This window comes from Aspergillus pseudodeflectus (genome assembly GCF_044049435.1).
Source record: "Aspergillus pseudodeflectus strain CBS 756.74 chromosome Unknown BJX68scaffold_16, whole genome shotgun sequence".
Classification (NCBI taxonomy): domain Eukaryota; kingdom Fungi; phylum Ascomycota; class Eurotiomycetes; order Eurotiales; family Aspergillaceae; genus Aspergillus; species Aspergillus pseudodeflectus.
In genome coordinates this window covers 275,548-293,713 of record NW_027263792.1, presented here as the reverse complement: position 1 = coordinate 293,713, position 18,166 = coordinate 275,548, and the positions used below count along the sequence as shown (strand labels likewise).

The 18,166-nt window shown below is 53.0% G+C and overlaps 4 protein-coding genes across 4 annotated transcripts; 3 read left to right on the top strand and 1 right to left on the bottom strand.

The window, feature by feature from the left end:
- Window positions 1–1,797: 1,797 nt before the first annotated feature.
- BJX68DRAFT_265743 (uncharacterized protein) lies at window positions 1,798–2,082 on the top strand (the record flags this gene model as incomplete). The annotated part of the gene is made up of 2 exons (XM_071045313.1): window positions 1,798–1,837; window positions 1,892–2,082. The coding sequence occupies 2 exons, from the start codon at window positions 1,798–1,800 to the stop codon at window positions 2,080–2,082; spliced, it is 231 nt and encodes a 76-aa protein (XP_070900225.1).
- A 2,781-nt stretch (window positions 2,083–4,863) lies between these two features.
- BJX68DRAFT_235093 (CorA family magnesium transporter) lies at window positions 4,864–6,517 on the bottom strand. The gene has a single exon (XM_071039832.1). The coding sequence runs from the start codon at window positions 6,372–6,374 to the stop codon at window positions 4,992–4,994; it is 1,383 nt and encodes a 460-aa protein (XP_070900224.1). The 5' UTR covers window positions 6,375–6,517; the 3' UTR covers window positions 4,864–4,991.
- A 1,217-nt stretch (window positions 6,518–7,734) lies between these two features.
- On the top strand, window positions 7,735–8,874 carry BJX68DRAFT_265741 (tellurite-resistance/dicarboxylate transporter family protein; the record flags this gene model as incomplete). Its single annotated transcript, XM_071045312.1, has 1 exon — window positions 7,735–8,874. One exon carries the CDS (start codon window positions 7,735–7,737, stop codon window positions 8,872–8,874), a length of 1,140 nt encoding a protein of 379 aa, XP_070900223.1.
- Window positions 8,875–11,115: 2,241 nt separating this feature from the next.
- On the top strand, window positions 11,116–18,164 carry BJX68DRAFT_265740 (uncharacterized protein; the record flags this gene model as incomplete). Its single annotated transcript, XM_071045311.1, has 5 exons — window positions 11,116–11,556; window positions 11,607–16,243; window positions 16,615–16,748; window positions 16,800–17,341; window positions 17,388–18,164. The coding sequence occupies 5 exons, from the start codon at window positions 11,116–11,118 to the stop codon at window positions 18,162–18,164; spliced, it is 6,531 nt and encodes a 2,176-aa protein (XP_070900222.1).
- Window positions 18,165–18,166: the final 2 nt, after the last annotated feature.

Below are 18,166 nucleotides of genomic sequence, written 5' to 3'. Positions count from 1 at the left end.
CCATTAGCAACACGCGTTGTACTCTCCAAGCTACGGTATAAGGTCTGCACAAATACACTTCAGGAGACACTTCTGCACGGCGTAAAAAGCGCTCAGTAAACGGTAGATACGTACGCCTCACCATGTTGATAAATAAGGGTATACTCTGTTACTTTTTCTAAGCCAGTGGCTTTGGCCTATGATAAGTAGACCCTTCGCGAGCTTTGGTACAAGTACGCAAGCGAACAGACCAAGGGGGAAGAGTTCGATCTCAAGACGAACGATGATAATCGTATGGGGGAGTCACTCGACCGCTTGGTAACCCTTGCTGAGGAAAAATGAGCACTGATGATCTGCTCTGCGAGTTTACTTGCGGCTTCCTCGTCGATTAATGCTCTTCTAACAATGGAAGCTCAACCTACAACCCCATGTTTGTCCCCATGGAGCGCCAAAAACAAAGGACGCACGGAAAGCGAGCGGAACTATCAGCATGGTACACCGGTTCATATACGACAAGTCCTGTAAAGCCCAGTGCCCGATGAGGGGTATTGAGCCGGCGTTACAGAGATTGGGCCAATAGATATGGACGACGTTCGTTGGAGCCGACGTAGCTTTTCGATGCCTATATGAAGCACAAAGGTCAAGGCAGAAGCTCACGACTCTGGGGCTGCTGTGTGCCTGTGTACGCACAGACCCAAAGAGGCCTCTTCCGTGGGCGCTGGACATCTCGCGAGTTCATATCAAAGGAACTCTGTCCACTTTCTGGACCGGAGACAAGGTGATCGGCTGGGCAGACTTTTGGTGTTTGGGCATCTATCCACATCAACCCTAGGACATTAAACTTTCGGCGGCAGCATCGTGCAACGGCAGACCAGGAAATCATGGTGTTGAGAACCATTGCCGTGCGAAGACATGTAACGGGGAAACGCACATCATGCGGAATTCCTGCATGCACGCCCGAACCACCCAGAGCTCAACTCGGAGAGGAACGCGCTGCGGAAACACAAGCCCGTATCGCCAGTCTCAACGACACGGTTACCGAATTGAGGACGCCAAGGTTCAAACCGCCATCCAGGCACTTACGGGTGATGTTTCCAATGGAGTTATGCGCCGCTCAACATCCCTTGAAGTATGATGGCCTCCCGCGTGATAGCAGTGCATGGAGGTGACAAGACCACCAAGCGCAACGGCCGTGCAGACTACTGTGTTCGGTACGAATTCTAGGAGAAACCTATTTCTGGGAAAGTGTCTGCTGCTACTTGCGGCAAAAACAAAAGAGTACAATAGTCCCTCTCTAGATCGGACGGGGCAATCTGCATGTTCATTGATCCACCCTTGATGCCCGCGGGTTATCCTACAATTCCTCCACGGGCACAGGTACATGTTCAAAGAATGTCTTGACTATTGAGCAGAGCTCATTTATGGCTTTGAGAGTCCGCGTCTCTCATATTGACCAGCCGACGTGTGGGAGATACATTGTCGCTTACATTTAGCGTGCCTTGGTGGCGACTTCCGGTGTGTGGCCTATGAACTGGGTATTGCAGCGCATACCCTACTTGGTCGGAGACCATTTCGACCCTGATGTCTAGAGGTTACTCTTCACCAACACCTTGGATAGTTTATTTCAGGTGCTCTAGCTCTTGCGCTTCTCACTATTACCACTTAGTACTATTACCACTCACAGTCTCGCAAAAATGACAGATTCTCATCGCTAAAAGGCCACCGTTAATATAGCCATCTGGTCTGCTATTTGTCGGCATTGCTGAGTCTGGAGAACAGGGTACAATTCAGATACTTGACAGGATCGCAAGCGGCGTTATGGACTGGAGTCCCCAGGTGGAATCGTGCTTTGGTAGCGGTTAGTTACATCTATACACTAATCAATCTCGCACTTAGCTAACACTATCTATAGCAGAGGAGGCCGGATCTTCGATCGCGGTTCCCAACGGCGATGCATCCCAGAGGGAAGTGCTTAGCTTTGCTGGTGAATACATACAGGATGCCGTAAGAACCTTGACTGGTCTTGGTTTACCCATGGCGACCACAGTGTCCGCCGATGGCTACCTAGGTTTGAACCATAGAAACTTCCTGCCGTCAAGCTAGAATTCGAGACCCTTCTGAATCCTGGAAACGACAGTCGGCGGTGTGGATCAAAACAGGCCAGATGAAGAGCGCATCTCATCTGGATACATTTCTTCTTTGACTGAAAGCGGACCGTCCAGACAGGGAGGGCCTTTGGACCGACGAGCCTGGAGTATGCTACACCCAAATATGTCAAGAACCTCATTCGAAACAGCGGAATCGACTTGAAATCCGGTGGGACATGGCATGGAGAGGAGCTAATACCTTGGCATGTCAATAAAGTGCCCAGCATTGGTATGGGCTCGAAAGCGAGTTGAAGCCGAGAGCGATAGACCCTTGCCTCTGAAGAGAGACATCGTCATTATCAGCAATTAAGTTGGCTTTTGATTGTGGCTCGGCTTTCAACAAACAGCTTCTGAAATGGGTCTCTCTCACCCTTAGGCCCTCTGCTTATTGTGCTTGTGACGGGGTCGGTGCGATACCTCGACTTCAAGCACAAATCCATTGCCATGATCCTGACCGCAGTGCTCTCTTCTCCACGAACGATCCCATCGAGCGCAGAATAAAGAAACTGAATCAGACCTTTACCTTTCAGCGCCGGCCAGTGCTGCTTCATCGTACCTAGCGCATAACAGCAATGCTGAAACGTAGGGATAACGAAACCCTGAGCGCCAACCATGGACATCCTCCTGGATCTAAGCACCAAAACGTACAATACAACCAAACACGACGGTTCGGACGCCATCCGAGTCCTATCACGGCCAGAATGACCAGGGCTGTGGTATCATGGCCCTCTGTCTAGTCTAAGAGAAGAACGACTCTGCTCCTCGCCCAGGTCCCGCCCCCAGGACAGCCGCCTAAGTCTGCCAATTCCCTCTGGTACTCGTATATTGGTGTCAAGTCTCCGTTCCCCTGGCTCTCCAAGCACCGGTCACCAAAGCACCACAATCCACAATGACGCTGAACACACTGACTGCACCTGCTGTGACGGGCTCTCTCCCGAGCCCTGTTCTTCTTGAAGATAGTAAGGAGCTTAGCAGCCACGGATATGATACCAGATCATAAGGGGCCTGAACTGAGTTCCAGTCTCCTCACTACCTTGCGCAAAACAAACGTGGAAACGCATTTGGGGCGCAGCCATCTGGTTTTTGAGCAACCCGGCACATCCTGGCGTTGCCCGCCTCGTCAGACATGTCAGCCTTTGCCCGCGCTTCCAGCACAACAGAGATGGGATGGGGTTGAGAAGCCCCTGCCACTATTCTCGCAAAGGTCCGGCCCTAAAAGCTTTACACTCTCACCAGGACCAGGCCAAGCACGTATAGCGTCATTTTGAGGTTTCCTCTTCATTCGACGCTATTGCCATTTCGGGGAGATTGACAAGGCACCGCACATGGTATAAAATGGGATCTCCGTTCCGGGCCGGTCAAGAAGCACGCCTGAGATATTCTCCACTCGGGTAGCCTGGGAGCACGCACTCTGTAAGAAAGCTACCGCGGTGACTTGGGAGTTGACTTGCCCTGGAGGGTCTTTCTTCATGCTTTCCACGGGAAACACAACGTGCTAATCTGCCCCTCTCTTCATCTCCATGTCTGCTGATTCTTACAAAGTTATCGTCTGTGTTTTGTACGACATACTCTTGTCTACCCATGCTAGGCGCTCAATATGTCTAAGCGCAGGTGCTTCAGTACATGCCTCTGGAGGCTCTAATATGCGGAAGGCTAGACTCCCTTGCCGAGCATTCGCGAGAACTATGCCCATTCCACACTTCGCCTGAGTGATGGTCCAGGGACGACGCTGGGAACGGAGCGCGGGATCCCAAATTATTGGTCCCTGTTCAACCTTGTTGACATTGATGGCCGTGAAAGTCCCCCTGCCAAATAAGATCTGTGGCATGAGGGAAGAATGCGAAATGGCCGACGGGAGACTGGCAGGGAGGGAATTCCGCAGATTAATATATTTAACAAAGTGGTTGGCTATGTCTCAGGGTGAAGAAATGCAAGTGTGGGGGCGTGGCTAGCGGAAAAGGCTAATGCACGCTCGAAGGATGGGGTTTTGTATAAGACTGAGTAATCTCTACCAGGGCAGATTAATCGTCAGATACTACGTAGCGCCGTGGTCGAAATAGGGCTACTGGTTGATCAGATTATGATTATCAGCTAACGCTATAAAATATGTTGCACAGTCTCCCAAGTTCTCTCGGCCTCTTCAGATCCCTTCTATCTACAAAATCATCCGCCTACACGAAGCGGTCCCTACACTGCACTACACATTCAAAATAAAGTACTGCGCCGCCATTACCGCGCTCCTGGCGTAAATTGCTTCCCTTGACCGCATCCCCCAGCAACGGCCATGTCACGTCAGGTCAAATCGAACCGTTGTCGCTGAATGCGACGGAGCCTCTGCGTCACCAAAACCGTCGCCCTGGGCTGCCACGAGCAGGGCGGCACCTGCTGGCCTAGCTTTACCCCCTGCCCCAGCAGCATCAGCGGCCAGCACATGGTTCCCCATGACAGGACAGGCTGCCAGTCTGATTACAAGTGCTGCATTCCGCCTTATTGAGAGGATACGGTGGATGGATCTGCGTGTCTGAGGTTAGATTGTGCGATTGATGAGGAGATTGAGTTGTGCATGGGATTGAGGAGAATGCTGGGCATAAGCTGACTCGTGCTCTTGTGTGGCTAGCTGGAATGCTATGGTACCTCCTTAGCCAGGTAGCTTCGAGTGGCGTATATAGGGAATCCACATTGCGTTCACCATGACTATTAAGTCCCTCAATAAACTAGCATCGTAAGGCGTCAAGCCCCTAGGACTCGTTCGTATTTGTGTCTATATGTAATCCAAGTAATATATGCTAGCAGATATTAGACCGCAGTGACTTTGCAGGGACCGGCCCCAACTCCTCGAGAGCAAGGTATATCAAGAGCAATGGCTCAGGTCCGCAGTTGCGCGGTGCGAATCCGCCATAACCTCCGCATCCCCCAGCCCGACGACACAAGAACCGCAACACAAGATACAAGAACCACAACAGAAAACGCATGCGGACTCTTCTCGGAATAATTGACCAGATTCATCCCGTACCACCCCGCAACCAGCGTCGCCCCCGCGAGCGCCAGCATGAGGATCTCGAGCCTCGCTTCAAGCACCATGATCTGGTTCCGGCGCACACTCAGCGTATACTGCACCGTCTCCTCCGTCCGTCGGATCCGGCTGATCAGGCTGGCCGCCTGCCCCGCGATCGTGTCGCTGGCCTTGAAGTACGCTTCGAAGAGGTACTCGACGCTCTGGTGGTCGTGGACCGCGTGCGGGTTGCCGGCGTGCTTGTCGGTTAGGTACATGTTTGCCATGTCTTCGTCTTCGTTGAGGATTTCCCGTGACATGCTTTGGATCTGCCGGGCGCGCTGCTCGATGCTCGTGAGCTTGCGCTTGAGTTCGAGGGTTGTGCGGAGGCCCGAGTGCATGGTGCTTTCTTCGCCGCTGAGCGTGCTGGCATCGGTCATTTGCAGCGCCTCGGCGACTTTGCGCTGTGTCAAGAGATACTCCGCTTCGAGAACGGATGTCACCGAAGACAGTGCCACATCCAGGGCGTACAGCTCGTAGTGCGTCGTCTCCAGCCCACCAGGCTGGTGATGCCCGTTCCGTGTCCCCTCCTTCATAATGTGCGTGAAGACACGCGAAACGCAGTGGTCAGAATCGCTCTTGGCATCGCCATTGTCATTGCCACTCGCCCTCGCGCGCTCAGTCTCAGCAACCGGCTCCTGGCCATGCGCCTGCGTGATATGAAATAACCGAACGTGGTCATACCGCACCACCGCCCGCAGGTCAAACAGGTGAACCAGAATCGAACTCGGCCGCACCAGGATATGCGGCGCCCCAGCAGATGGCTGGTCAAAGACGCGCAGATCCCGCCTGCTCAATCCGTACGTGTCCGCGATGGCGAGTTTCGTCATCGCGCCGACTTCCGGCCGGCCGGTCCTGCTCTGCTCACGGCGTACATCGGGATAATCCGTATAGTGCATCGCCGTGCCTCCGCCATTGAGCGGCCGCTGCGAGAATGCGACGGCGAGGTCGACGACACGTTCCGAATACCGCGGCGTCGGGCCCGGCACTATGTCTGCTGTATGTATTGACTGAGATCTCTCCGTTGTGCGTTGATGTCGCCTCCCAGAGAGCGTCCTCCTGCTCTGCGTAGAAGCGACATTTATTGGGGCGACTCCTCCTGTAACGCCGCCCGGCGGCGAAACAAGCGGCGTCCATGACATGCACTTTGGGAATATTTCGCGTAGCCCTTTTGGTTGGTTCCGACAGAGGAACATGGTGTTAAGAATCACCTCTGTCGCTGGACGCTGTGGAGCTTGAGGCACTGAGTTGTGTTTCTTCCCCGCATGACATTCAGGGATTTGGAGTGGCTGGTTCGCTCGGCCGGTCGGTCGGAGTGGTGCGGATGCGGAGGCCGATTCGGACAAAGAGGACAAAGAGGAGCAAGACAACAGAGTAGATCTAGCATGGCTTGAAAGGTCCATAGTACCTAGTATCCAGCACCAGACCATGGTGGTATAAGATGATTTTGATAAGATGACCTCTACATGAACAACCACATACAGTTCTACGTCAAAAGTCTCCAAGCGACGGCCAAAAAAATATATATAGTTCCGCTGCAGCAGTTTGCACTCTTATTTGTCAACCAACTGGGACTCAAACATTAAGTATACCAGCACCCAGAAGCGATTACTGCCTCGATCCGCCGCAGCATCGATTCGACCAACCGGTCACAGTAAGCCTGACCGAATGATCAACTCCCAAGCCTGCTCGATAAGCTCTGCGGATCGCTCTCAGGCTTCCTTTTCAGTCCCATTACAGGATTCGATATCAGGATCGACCCGATACATCGTCTCCTTCAAGCGGGCCAGGCGTGCTCGATGAGAGTCAGATCGGGCGAATAAGACGGCAACAAGAGTACTTTTGAGTGTCTTTTTTAGCCATCCTTACTCGGTTATATTCACCCTGTGGTAATTGACTTGTTTCTTCCATACCGTGTGACAAGCGTGGTAGCTCATACCCGCATGTTCTATAATTCTACTACCGATGGATTCTATGTTTCTGGCTCTAGCCCGCAGTGGAATTCACTCGTACGACAGGACCAATGTCAATCCTTTATAATGTGAAACTCGAGATACAAGCTTTGCTAATCGCAAAAACACCAAAAACAATAATAATCCACAACGCCGGCTTCCTCATCATGCTATCTTTCCCATTTCGCGAGCGCGTAAACGGGACTGGACAAAGTCAACGCCCTGACCGGCACCGATACAGAATCAATCTTGGAATTGAGACATGCAGCAGCCCATTGGGTCATTTTAAACGCAACGCATATAGTTGACAGAATGAAAGCGTTCATATCATCGTGGTTGCCAGAGGCTTGGATAGTGCTCTTCGCTATCCGAGGCAACTCCATCTGCGCATAGGGCTAACCAACCGTTGCAGACGAGCAAAGCTTGTCATAGCCCAGTGACGATCCGGCTGAGGGGCAGAGTCCAGACAGGTTTGATATCGCGTAGTGGAGCAGGAACTGGGCCGCATGAAATCATCATGTAGTAATGGTGGGTCCAGGAACAAACCAACAACCGTTATAAGATCATCGGCCATCACACCGTGGAACAACATGTTATCATTGACATGGAGAAGAAGACCTCGATCCGCGACCGGCTGAGCCAGGTCACCTGGGGCTGGTACTCGATATCCATGGCCACAGGGGGCATCGCCGTGCTGCTATACAACACCCCGCATCAGTTCAGGGGTCTCGAAACAATCGGGAAGATCATCTACATCTTCAACCTAGTCCTCTTCGTAACCATCTCCCTCTGCCTGATCGTCCGCTTCACATCTCGCCGCCCAGCACTGCGCGAATCCCTCCAGCATCCAAACGAAACGCACTTTCTTGGAACCGCGCCCCTCGCCCTCGCAACAATCGTCCTCGGCGCAAACAGCTACGGCACATCCTCCTGCGGACCCTGGCTCACCACCGCGCTGCGCGTCGTCTTCTGGATCTACGTCGCCGTCGCCATCCTCCAAGCCATCCTCCACAACTGGTACCTCTACCACCGCCGCATGGCCGCCTCCCAGCCCTTTGCAATCCCGCGCCTCCTGCCTTCATTTCCCGCCATGCTCTCCGGGACAATCGCCTCGGTGCTCGCAGCAAACCAACCGGCGCACCATGCGGTCCCGATTCTCGTCGCGGGGGTCACGCTGCAGGGTTTCGGGTTCCTCATGTCGCTGTTCGTGTACGCCGAGTACTTCTACCGGATGAACAAGGACGGACTCCCCGAGGCGCGGGAGCGGCCGGAATTGTTTATAGCGGTTGGGCCGTGGAGCTTCACGGCGCTTGCGGTGATAGGCATGGCGAACGGCGCTGTACAGAAGGTTCCTGTGGACTGGTTGATTTCCTCTGGAGCTTCTTCGTCGCAATCCCTCGAATCAGTATCGCCAACAACCGCACAAGTCGCTCTCATCCTCGCCTCGCTGTTCGCAATCTTCCTCTGGTTCCTCGCCTTCCACAGCCTGTGCATCGGCATCCTCAGCATGCTCGCGCTGTGTCGGGTTTTCGGCGGCGAGGGCGTCCCAGCGATGAGTCTGCCGTGGTGGAGCATGGTGTTTCCGAACACGGGGTTTGTGATTGCGACGATTCGGATCGGGAGTGTGTTGCAGTCTGCGGCGATCCTGTGGGTTGCGTCGGTGATGACGGTGGTGCAGGTCGCGGTTTGGTTGGTGGTTCTGGGGGCGTCGGCGTGGGTGATCCTTCGAGGGGGGATGTTGTGATGGCTCCCATGGGGATTGATGGGGATGGGATTGGGAGACGCTCGGGTATTGGCCAATGGTTCTTCTACTTTGGTGATAACGGTACAGGTATAGATCTGGGTATATATAGAGGATAGACTCGGTGCACGACGTGATAGACAAAACTAAAGATGATATCACACTTTAAAGTCCAGTAATCTACAATCCTCGCCAAACATATCGGCAAAGACGGACCCGGTGGGCAGGTCCTTGCACAAACCAGAGACGCATGAGGAAGGCACGACGACCACCAGAAAGTTCCTTGCAAACACAAAACAGGAAGGTACGCTGGTGGCTCCTTCCGTTTTCATCATTCAAGTTTCTCTGGCAGATATGGAAAGAGCGACCAAGAGGTGCACCTTACCAACCCAATAAAGGAAGGAACGAATTCGTGTGACGGTCGTTCCTTCCTGAATACACGGTGCCAACAACACAGGAGGAAGGTGCGACCAGAGAGACTCAACTATAGAGGAAGGAATGGCCAGTGAACGACTCGGGACGCTGTGTCGCTCTTTCCTCCTGTACATTTGAGTATTTAGGAAGGCACGACCTTGACTAGAGCGTACCTCCCTAGAATGGAATAGGAAGCAACGGGCAGCTGCTCGCTCCTCTTTTCCATGTGATTAGCTTCATGAGTGTGACTTCATTCGCCGCACTGTAGAGGAAGGACGATCGTGAGCAGGTAACTATAGCCGTGAATATTGAGGCTCATTGAGAACGGCGCTTGGTATTATGGCTTCGGGTACAAATCGACTGTTCAGGGGAATGGTCTTTGACTCTTTGAAGAGGGCTATCATGTTGGATTAAAGCAAATGTCAACAATCGATCTCAAAAGGAAATCTAGACGAGATATCTCCAAGCTCTTAGCTGTGTATGACATCTGGCGAATGTAATGTCAACTTGTCAGAGACAATCAATAAACAGGGCACAACCTGACCTTGCCACAAAACGGCCTGGCCTACCAAGCTATTCAGATACGTCAGAAACCGAGTGACTTGGCTTCAGCAGCCTTGGGTACCCAGTTTGCTCAGCCCAGACCTCATCAAAACCGTTGGGCTTCTGTCTGGTCCCCCAGTCGACCTTGTTTGAATCCTGCTTACACTTCAGGGTGACATCCCACATTGTTGCCCCTAGCAGCGCGCACGGACTAGTGATGCGGCGCCGCTATGACGACAATGGTCTGGTGGTAGTATGGTAGTACCGTCGACTTTCTTCTCCCACCGACCTGACTCGTGCACGTGCATATAATATCACACGAGAAGCAGACCGGAAACCTTATGCCAAGGATGTATTTCGGTGTGTGTCTTAGCTTGAATAGACGGTGAGTGCAGTTTTCTCGAAGGTCGGGACCAAAAGCTAGGGCTGTGTGGATACTGCGCCCAGCTCAGCTTCATAGATTGACGTTTCTTAGGCCGCTTACTCGGGCCTGGAATACCAAATTAGAGCTTTCCCACTTTTCTTAGGTCAGGGAATGTAGACCGTACCATTTCATACTCTGCTTCACGGAGCGCAGCAGCTCCGAATAGCTCGAGGAGTGCAGGCCGCGGAAGTACTTGGCAAGTAGTATGGCGAGCACGAGTGACCTGCACCACCGACGTCACCCGGCTCTCGGCAATCAATAGCCATCGAGACGGTGAGTAAACCCTTGCATCGAGGTCGTCATCACGTGTTCAGGACATGACGGGGTGTGGCCGAGAACGAGGTGGCTGGCGCCGTTTGGGCTGTGTCAATGCAAGGGACATGACTACTCGCACGATGCTAGGACCCGGACAAAACAACCCGACGAGTCAGAAATCTGCGGATTGAGGTTGCGATTAGCTCATCCTCTCCTCGTGCTGATCAAGTTTAGTTTCACACTGGCCTCGTGCGTATGCAATGCATCGAGCCAATAATCGCCCTTTTGTGCTGTTCGACTGAGGAAGAGCCGGTTTGCGGGATGGTTGGTGAGAACAAGCCATCTAAATGCCTGACCAAGAGCCCCTTTGAGTTCGATGGCACCGTAAGCTCAATGGGAATGAGGCGTGGATCCATACCGCTCAACGGCGTCATTCTAATGCCTGGGTACCTTCGGTTGCTTGCCTGTACGCGTATTTAATGTGGAGTAGCGATTTCATACCTGTAATCAACTAATGAAGGTTCTTTCCAGTCTCTCTACCCAGGCTAATGGGTCATCTTTGTTCATCAATCTGTATAGCCTTTCAGCGAGCTTCAAGAATCATTTCAATGGCGTTCCCAATCACACTCAACTCGAATGCAGAACTGCAAGAAGCATCAACTTTGGACGCAGACGCGTTCCGGTCAATCCATGTCTCGGATAAAAAGCCTCAACTCAACTCGTGCGCACGGCTTCCCGCGTTTATCGGTCTGGCCGTTGTTCGAGAAGCATGGGCGACGACGTTGTCCCGAATATTGAACGCCACAAGGTCTCTCAGCTTCAATATTGAGCATGTCGGTGACTCAATCACCCTGATTCAAGTGAGGCTGTCCTCTGGAAGCCCCCCGATCACGCCCATCACGCCCATCACGCCCCCGGCGTCACCAGGTACGACACTTGAAAGTCTCGTGTTAAACGAGACTTCTATAGTCTATATCAACCCTTGTAGCAACGAGAAGATTTCGAATCTGCAGGTGCAGTCCAAGTCTTCCAGCCTTTTATCAAGCCAGGTAAGTCGGCTAAGCAAAGAAAGAGATACGGCGCTCTGATTCTATGACAGAGCAACATTGGCCTCGAGGTGATTCATCACGATTGCCAATGGCATCTGGAACTTTGGTACAGGTCCAGTGCGGTATCGCCAGTCCAAGCGAATGAGCTAGTCGAGCTCTTTCAGCAAGATTTGGAAGCTGTGTTCAAGTCACTAGCAGCAGCTTTGCCGCCTTCTCCCCCAGCAGACGCACTTGAAGAGGTTCAAGACTCCGTGGAGGTGGATCAGGCTTCGGATTGTCCCAAGATCGATCGCTGCATCCATGACCTTGTGGAAGAGCAAGTCATAGTTCGGCCACAGCAAGAAGCTGTATGCGCACATGATGGCTCCCTTTCCTTCGCCGATTTGTCAGCGCTTTCCTCAAAGTTGGGTCACCAACTTAACTCTCTAGGAGCCTGTGCGGAGCAACGGGTGGCCATACTGATGCCCAAGTCGCGATGGTACTCTGTATCTGTGCTTGCAACACTAAAGGCGGGGGCAGCATTCGTTCCACTAGACCCGAGTCATCCCGACAACAGACTGCGCCAGTTGATTGAAGATATCGAGCCGTGCGCACTCGTCACAGTTTCTTCGCTTTCCGCCAGAGCACATGCCTTGGAATGCTCGAATGTGCTTACCATTGACGACATGGACTTTGACACTCAACCGGAAGAACAGCTCACGGCTCCAGTCACCCCCAGCAACGCAGCATACATGATTTTCACATCTGGATCTACTGGAAAGCCAAAAGGAGTGGTTGTGGAACATTCGGCGTTAGCGACCAGCGCTATGATGCGGGGTACTGTTCTAGGGCTGGGTCCGGACTCGCGTGTTCTGCAATACGCACCACATACATTTGACGTCAGTGTGGATGAGATTCTAACAACATGGATCCACGGAGGGTGTGTATGCGTGCCATCGGAGAACGATCGTTTTATGATTGCCGAATTCATGGAGGCGAAGCGGGTCACCGCAGCTTTGCTGACGCCCACGTCGGCTCGAACTTTGAACCCCGACGACGTTCCCTCTCTGCGCACGCTTCAGACCGGTGGCGAGGTCCTTACAGAGGACGTGAACGACAAATGGTCCAACCGAGTGACTCTTTTCAATGTATATGGACCAACAGAGGCCAGCGTTGCATGCGTCATCAGCAACAGGACTGGCCTTCGGGGTACCGGACATGTCCTTGGGCAAGCAGTCGGAGGAAAGTGCTGGGTCGTCGATCCTGACAATCTATCAAAGAGACTGGCCCCCGGCGAGATTGGGGAGCTCTTGATCGCAGGGCCAATTCTCGCTCGCGGATACTTTCGTGATCCAGCCAGGACAGAAGCGTCTTTTGTTCGGTTGGCCACCGGAGAAAGGGTGTACAAAACCGGTGACCTAGCCAGCATGGACGCAACCGGGACCATTTCTTATCATGGTAGGAAGGACTTGGAGGTCAAAATTCGGGGACAACGTATCAACGTTGCAGAGGTTGAGCACGCCATTATTCAATGCGACTCCGTCCATAGCGCTGCCGTCGAGTATCCTCGATCAGGGCCCTGCGCCGAACGACTGGTGGCAATCATATGTGCAGAAAGCTCTGACAGTGAAGCCAAACAGCCGGTCGATTTGTTCGCGCAAGCAAAAGCTCTCGATTATGAGTCCCTCAAGCCACTTCTTGATCATGTGTCTGGCGTTTTGACACCAGCAATGGTGCCTTCGAAGTGGATAACTTTGCCGTACTTGCCACAGACGACTTCAGGAAAGGTAGACCGCAAGCAGGTACGAGCCTGGCTGGAGGATATTGGAACCGACACCTATAATCGAATCTTCCATAGCACGCTGGATCGCACGCCTGAGCGCGTTCTAGCGGATGATTCGGACAGTTTAGTCGCTGTCTGGAGCAAGGTGCTCAAGCTGGAGCCTCGCCATCTCCACCTCAATCAATCCTTCATTCGAAATGGTGGAGACTCGATCATGGCAATGGAAGCTCGGACCTTGGCCCACAGTGCGGGGATAGTGGTCAATATTCATGATCTCCTGAGCACCCAGAGCTTGCACGAGATCGGTCTAAAAGCAGCCTCATCTACTCAGTCAGTCGGTCCTTCTACCTTCGAAGAAGATACAGATGAGCCCTTTGCGCTCTCTCCCGTGCAGCAGATGTACTTCGAGAAGATTCAGGATCCAAGCTTGGGCCTGCAACAACGTGTGTCGGTTGAAATCACGCAGCCCATTCACCCTGATCATCTGCGCATTGCATTGGATTATCTGGTCCATCAGCACCGAATCCTTGCTGTACGGTTTGCTTTGAAAGAGGGAACATGGGTGCAGTATATACCTTCGGACAAGACCACCGAAGTGTCCTTGTATGGCTTCTACACCACACGCCCAGAGCCTCTTGACGACTTTTGTACCGCGCCAATGAGCATTGAGCAAGGGCCCCTGTTCCATGCGCATCTGGGAACTTCCGATAACGGACCCCAAAACCTGATTCTGTGTGCCCACCATCTAGTGGTGGACTTTGTGTCGTGGAGGGTCATACTGCATGATCTGCATGATGCCCTACTTGCAGCTCAGATAAAAACCGCTCTGCAGCCGGTCACGAAGCCCACTTTGACTTTTCGACAATGGTGTCGAGAGCAGGTCAAGTACGCATCGTCTCTTCTTCCTGACGCCGTCCTTCCCCATCAGCCCGGCCCGCTTGGCCTGGACTTTTGGCAGCCATCGGATACTCCATCTTTGGCCAACACGTACGCAGGGGTCGTGCAACAAGAGTTCCGCCTATCATCTAATCAGACTGCTCAGCTTCTGAACAAGTTCAACAATATGCCATCATTGCATCCGACTGATGCCATGATCGGTGCCTTCGCTATGGCGTTCAGACGTATCTTCCCAGAGCGCGAAACCCCAAGTATATTCATCGAGAATCATGGCCGAGAGCCTTGGAATGCTTCACTCGATGTATCGCGCACAGTAGGCTGGTTCACAGCTGCATATCCAGTACACCTGCCCAAGTCCACCTTACACAAGCTCGAGGAAGCTATACGAACAGTAGGCGAACGCCGACAAGCCACGCCCGCCAATGGTCACGCTTACTGGGCATGTCGCTGGCTCTCTGCTCGCGGCAAAGAGGCTTTTGCCCATGACTCCCGCCATCAGCAAATGGAGGTCGTATTCAACTATGCAGGCAACGTCGTTCAGCGGGCACCAGATCATGGTCTTTTTGGAAGCACCGTGCGTACTGCTGAGATTGGCCATCCTGACTGTCCGCGGTTTTCCCTCTTTGACATCGTGGCGACGATCGAGCAACCGAATCAGGAGCTAGTCGTCTCATACAGTTTTCCAGGGCACCTTGCACACCAATCCCGCATCCACGAGCTTCTGCATGGTCATCAACAGCTCTTGGCTCTGGCAGTCAATGAGAATCATGCCATGGTGCCGCTATCACAGCTCCACTCCTGCCCAGCCGATATTTCCCGACGGTTGGAGGAGCAGGGCATGGACATGAACCAAGATGTTGAGATGATATATCCGGCATCACCAATCCAGCAGCATATGCTCCAGCGGCAGGCCTTGGAACCGTGGTACTACCGTGTGCGCGGTACTTGGGTTTTGGAAAAGGCCGCAAAGTCCTCATCTGCAGTGGATACTGAGCGTCTGATGCTTGCATGGAGAGAAGTGGTGAGCCACCATTCAACACTGCGGACAGTCTATACGTATAGCAATGACTTGCACAAATTCATTGCTGTCGTCTTGCGCAATGTCAATCCATCCGTTGCGCGTCTCCAGGCTTCGGATAAAACCACCAGCCGGTCACTATGCAAAGACACTGAAAGCCTGACTCCGCCCCACCGTATGGTACTTCTTGAAATGAGCGATGGGGCGGTTGAGTGCCAGTTCGAATTCAGTCACGCAATCATTGACGCTGCCTCTCGGTCAATTGTCCTGCAGCACCTTGCGGATGCTTACGAGGGAACAATACATCAGCGGTCATTTGAGGCTCCATCGTACTGGGAATATCTCAATCATGTTCAGTCAGAAGCAAGCGACTCCTCAGTCACCACAAAATCACTAGCTCCTTCGGGTGCCGTGGCTGCTCTTCCGTTCGAACTTCCACAGCCTGGAACGTCCATTCTGGAGACTTGCATGGCGAACGAAATCACCGTCTCAAGCTTCTTTATGACAGCCTGGGCAATCGTCCTATCACGGCAGCTCGGTAATCAATTTGTTTCATTTGATTACGTGCTCTCGGACAGGTCCGTTGACATAGCCGGCATTGAGTCGGCCGTGGGTCTCTTCATCCGACTACCAGCATGTGAAATTGCCGTTGCACCCGATACGCCTGTTGTAGAACTGGCCCGACAGATTCACGCGCAGCGTACACGTGTTTCGGAGTCTGAAAATTGTCTTCCAAGCAAGTCGACCGCAACGCAAGGACTTGCAACGCTCGTCAACATTCGAAATAGTGGCACAGAAAGTCTAGACATGACTGCCGGGGGCGTACGGTGGAGCCTAAGGTCATTTGATGATCCGTGGGACTATGACCTCGTCTTTGCGGTGAATGTGCGGGGGTCACAGGTACTTGGATGCTCGATCGAGTACACAGAAGGTGTGGTGTCGGAATCAGTAGCCTCGAGTTTTGCAGAAAGTCTGACCAGGAATGTGGAGACAATGATGCAGGCAATGATGTAAGTAGGAATTAGAATGATCAATGGAACGTGGCATCGTAATGCAACTGTGCAATTGTTGATGTATGTAGGGTGGTTCTTCGAAGGGGGTAAGATTCCCCTTACGTCCAGGGCCTGTGAGGTCATCTTAGCTTCATGCAGACGGGGCATTCTCCGTTAGAGTTAGTGTCTCTCACCGCGTCTTTGAGGTAGTTAAATAGCGGTCATGCATTTGTGTCAGCAGGCGCTGGTTATAATGTAACGTTCGAACGTCTTCCCACCCCATCGCGCATGTACTGAACGAACATCATGTTAGCCAGCATTGGGCTTCCAATATGGGTTGTCCTGTTAGGGCTTACCCTCACCTATTTCTTGGGTCTCTGTATTCATAGACTGGTATTCAGTCCCATTGCACGCTTCCCAGGCCCCAAGCTGGCTGCTGTCACCTTTTGGTATGAGTTCTACTACGATGTAATTCAGCGTGGCCAGTACTTTCGGCAGATTGACAAGATGCATCAGCGATACGGTTCTAAGCCCCCTGCTTGTCGCTGTTGAGACTCCCAGCTAATAAGCCTAGGTCCTGTCGTCCGCGTAAACCCCTTCGAGCTCCACGTGCAAGATCCCGAGTTCTATCCTGTGCTGTATACAGGACCGACTCGCCGGCGACACAAGTGGCCATGGGCAGCAAGGATGTTTGGCAACAATACGTCGGCTTTCTCGACCGTCGCGCACGATCATCATCGCGTTCGACGAGCTGCTCTGAACCCTCTCTTCTCTCGGACCGCAATCCAGCGCATGACGCCTCGAATTCAAGATCGGCTGCAGCAGCTATGCCATAGATTGGATGAGATGTGTTCGACCGTACGTGTTTTTGACCTGGGTCTAGCTTTCACCGTGTTTGCCGCGGATGTCATCACCGAGTACTGCTTTGGCCGTACGCTTGACCTCGTGCACACTCCGGACTTTGCTGCAGGCTGGGTCGAGATGGTGGCGGCGCCATCTGAGCTCAGTCACCTAGTGAAACAGTGTCCTTGGATTGTGCCGGTCTTTCGACGTTTCCCTCAGCAGATAGTTCGGCTCATCGCCCCTGGTGTCGCCCTCCTTTATGAGATACAGGATGTATGTGTCCCTGCAGACTTTCGGACCTATCACTGACACATAGCAGAGAATGAGCCGCCAAATCCAGCCACTAGCAGACAGAAAGCAAGTCGATCATTCCTCACATCCACTGACAGTCTTCGACACCCTGCTGGCCGGCGACCTCCCACCAGCCGAAAAGACCGTAACACGACTCAAAGGAGAAGGCCAAACGCTCATCGGAGCCGGAACGCTCACGACCGGAAACGCGCTGAAAACGATCGTCTTCCACGTGCTGGATAATCCAGAGATTCTGCACGCCCTGCGCACGGAACTCGACGCCGCCCTTTCCACCACTGACCCGCTCACTATGCCGGACCCAACAATTCACTTGGAACGCCTCCCATACCTAACAGCCTGCATAAACGAGGGTCTCCGGCTCGCCTACGGTGTAACGCACCGCCTGCAACTAATCGCTGAAGAGCCGCTGCAATGCTGTGGAAAGACAATCCCTGCCGGAACGCCCGTGGGAATGACGTCGATATTCATGCACGATAACCCGGCCGTTTTCCCTTCCCCGCGGGCATTTCGGCCGGAGCGCTGGCTCGAGATGGATGCCGAGACGAGGGGGAAGATTATGGGAAGGCATTTCGTGCCGTTTAGTAAAGGGTCACGGATGTGTTTGGGCATGCACCTTGCGTATGCGGAGTTGTATCTGGTGTTGGCGACGGTGTTCCGACGATATGAGGTTGAGATGATCGGGGTGACGAGGGAGGATATTGACATGGCGCATGACTTTTTTGATCCGGCGCCTAGGAGGGATTCGAAGGGGTTGGTTGTGAGGTTGAAGAGGAGGGGTCTTTGAGT

What these genes read in the sequence shown, in the direction of transcription:
- BJX68DRAFT_235093 (XM_071039832.1), bottom strand. Translation starts at nt 6,374, where the DNA reads ATGTTCCTCTGTCGGAACCAACCAAAAGGGCTACGCGAAATATTCCCA.